The sequence below is a fragment of the Austrofundulus limnaeus genome, unplaced genomic scaffold (genome assembly GCF_001266775.1).
Source record: "Austrofundulus limnaeus strain Quisiro unplaced genomic scaffold, Austrofundulus_limnaeus-1.0 Scaffold511, whole genome shotgun sequence".
In the NCBI taxonomy this organism is placed as follows: domain Eukaryota; kingdom Metazoa; phylum Chordata; class Actinopteri; order Cyprinodontiformes; family Rivulidae; genus Austrofundulus; species Austrofundulus limnaeus.
The window spans coordinates 369,971-373,002 of record NW_013952913.1 but is presented as its reverse complement, the minus strand read 5'-3'; the positions used below and the strand labels follow the sequence as shown (position 1 = coordinate 373,002).

Sequence of the window (3,032 nt, the reverse complement as noted above, 5' to 3'; positions counted from 1 at the left end):
AACACATACAAAGCAGAACAAAAAGTATGTCTATGAAATATTAGAATTTTCTGAGACAGTGAATTTTGGTTTTTCTTTTTTTTTTCCCTGTAAGAGGTTTTTATTTAATAGAATTTTTGGACAAAAAAAATCACAATATATCGCCTTGCTTATAGTATCGCAATATATCGGGATATATCGTATCGTGACCCCTCTGTCATGTTATGTATCGTATCTCCAAATCCTTGCCAATACACAGCCCTGTGTTTTATTATAGATTAGTGTCTGATRAGTCAGTTTTATTCACACTGAAGTGATTGACACCTGCACAGACAGGTAATGTGACAGATTTAATCCCAAAGCTTCACAGTTGTGTGGACCAAACCGGGAMGGGTCGTTGTTTTTGGGATAATGAAGGAACCAACAGCGTGATTCTCCTCTCAGTTTGTCCTTGTGGAGCTCTAATCCTTTGCTAATCTCCCCTCTCAGGGATAACTACTTTCTATTTTACACCATTCAGACCGTTAATTAGGACCATTTCCTCCGGTTTTCCATAAAGCACCAGAAGTAGCTTTGTGTAGACTCGGATTAGCTAATCTGGCTTTGAAACGGCCATTTATAACTACAAAAATAAWTAAATAAAAAAATTAGCTAAATCTGCAAAAACGTCAACTAGCCTAGGCAACAAGCTCGTGGAAGCACACGTTGCTGTTAAACCAACCGGCATTTCAATTTAAAGGGTTTTTGATGAATTCCCGTTATCTGCACACTACAAACATATACATAAATCAAAGTAATAGAGTCAATCATATCCAATTAGGCAATCAATTCGGCGCAACTCAAACAGATATAAAATAAATCAAAACGCGGTTATTTCACCAATTATTTTTKGGGAAACAAGCTAGCATTGATTCGCCACCGCCCATCAGGTATGCGAACTAAATCACAGAAATGACTCACCTTGCGTAAACTGAACACCTTGTATCTCGTTGTGAGGTTAATTGGATCATAGAGGCATTTGATTTTAATGTCTCGACTCGCAGTTGAGAGAATCTCGGCTCCGTTAGCTCCGGGTAGCKGGGCAGCGACGGTCCGCTCACCGGGTCGCTCCTCCTCTCAGGAAATAAAGGGATGTGGGATGCGCTGCGTTCACGGATCAATCCGCCCGTCAGAAACACGATGCGCAACGTAACATWTCAAGTGAATACTTAAAACTCTTATTTTAGTYAAACGGTATCTTATATAACAGACTRCTACAATAAACCGTTGTCGATTAATAAGAGCTGATTTTGCACTGGGCTTAGACAAAATTGACGAATTTCCCACTACGTTTGAACGTAACAGGGAAACCAGTTTAATCAAGCGGCATCTCCATCTTTTAATGCGCATGCTCAGTGGGTAATTTGCAATGCATTGTGGTCTACGTAGTTTCAACCCTCCTTGCGGTTCGTTTCAGTAGAGTTCTGCAGTCATTCCCAACGAACTACAAGATTACAAATTGAGTGTATTTTACAACAACAACATAAAATACCAATATTATTCATTTATAATGAAACAATTTTATACAAAAGTAAATAAAAGCAGAATAGCTYTGAAACTATTTGATGGCATGAAGCACAATTTTAAGCATGATGCAGTAACTAAGAAGGTCGCAACAAATAAAAAATTAAATGCCAATTCAGCATTTGCCACAATTGTTTTCCAGATTTTTTTTGGATTTAGGAAACATTTGACAACAGATTAAGAAAAATTCAACTTTATTTTTCCTTTATATGAAGTTATTAAACCCATGACTGCCATAGTTCATCTTTTATGTAAATTGGTTTCCAAACTTTTACAGCATAATGAATCCTTGAAAGTTACAGAAAATAYCCATAAACCAATCAAAGACAGGTGATTTGAGAAAATGTGACCAATTCTATAACGGCTGATGTTATTAAAAAAAATTAAATTATTACATTAGAAAATAAGCTTTTTTAACAGTGGGTTTCTTTAAATAATACTTTCTCATCCAGACACCAAAACACATATTTCAAAGTATAAAAATATTCATTTTAATGCCAGCTTTCCTTCCCGCCCCCTTCATGGCTCACTCAYACAGAAATAAAGAGGGTCCTGTTGAACACCTCAAACCACAAAGTACTCCTGGTCTATAATCTGTTAAGTTTCTGTAAACGTAAAGATGTAAATAAATCAACTATTGCAGCTGGAWGGTGTAAATATGGAATTTTAGTGTAGCAGGGCTGTAGAGCAGCATATTACTTAAAAACATTTTGACTTAAACGTCATGACCTACAGTGAAGTTTTCCTGTCTCAGAGCTGGAAATGAGAAATTCTAGGAAATAACCTGAAGATAAGAGAACCCAGAGGTCTTCTGTTCCATCGGTTCTGCTGAAAAACGAACCGTACTGGATTTATTTGCCCAGTACGGTGGCCAGGAGGGCCATTCTAATGTACATGCCGTTCTCTGCCTGACGGAAGTACGCCGCCCTGGGGTCCGTATCCACCTCCACACTGAGAAGAGAAGAAAATAGTTGATTTTAAGAGACATTTATGTGATTTTAAACTAAAATGTTCAAAGTACATCAATTTAGATTTCATATTTTCCTAAAAGAAAAGTCAAAATGTTTCATTTCCTGCTGATTCTTAACGGTTTGTGGCTCTCACCTGATTTCGTTGACTCTGGGCAGTGGATGCATCACCACCATCTTCTTTTTAGCCACAGTCATGATGTGAGGAGTGAGGATGAACTGACCGAAGCACTGAGAGAGAATTTAAAATATGTGAGTCTCTTGTGTCTAGTTTGTGTATTAAAAACAACAGAACAGACTAACAACAGGACGGGCACCAGATCTTATCCCACATGATGTCACTGCACTCCTACTGTCCAGGGGTCGGATTTATAAAACTGGCGTACGCACAATTTGAGCCCAGAAACTTGCGTACGCCACTTTTTACGCTAAGGTTGTGATTTATAAAATCCAAACTTGACGTGAAAATGTGCAGTGCCTCACAGCTCTGGGGTCTCATTTATAAAGGATTGCGTGGAAACC

At 38.0% G+C, this 3,032-nt stretch overlaps 2 protein-coding genes across 2 annotated transcripts in view; both read right to left on the bottom strand.

Annotated features, from left to right (window-relative positions):
* The window catches only part of dnajc5ga (DnaJ (Hsp40) homolog, subfamily C, member 5 gamma a), a gene marked incomplete in the record, with an annotated part of 42,135 nt that extends 40,899 nt beyond the window's left edge, over positions 1-1,236 (bottom strand). Inside the window, 1 exon segment of the mRNA XM_014025944.1 lies at positions 940-1,236.
* A 483-nt stretch (positions 1,237-1,719) lies between these two features.
* cad (carbamoyl-phosphate synthetase 2, aspartate transcarbamylase, and dihydroorotase) overlaps positions 1,720-3,032 on the bottom strand; it is a gene marked incomplete in the record, with an annotated part of 49,739 nt that continues 48,426 nt past the window's right edge. The window contains 2 exon segments of the mRNA XM_014025940.1: positions 1,720-2,493; positions 2,647-2,741. Coding sequence (XP_013881394.1) covers positions 2,394-2,493; positions 2,647-2,741 — 195 coding nt within the window.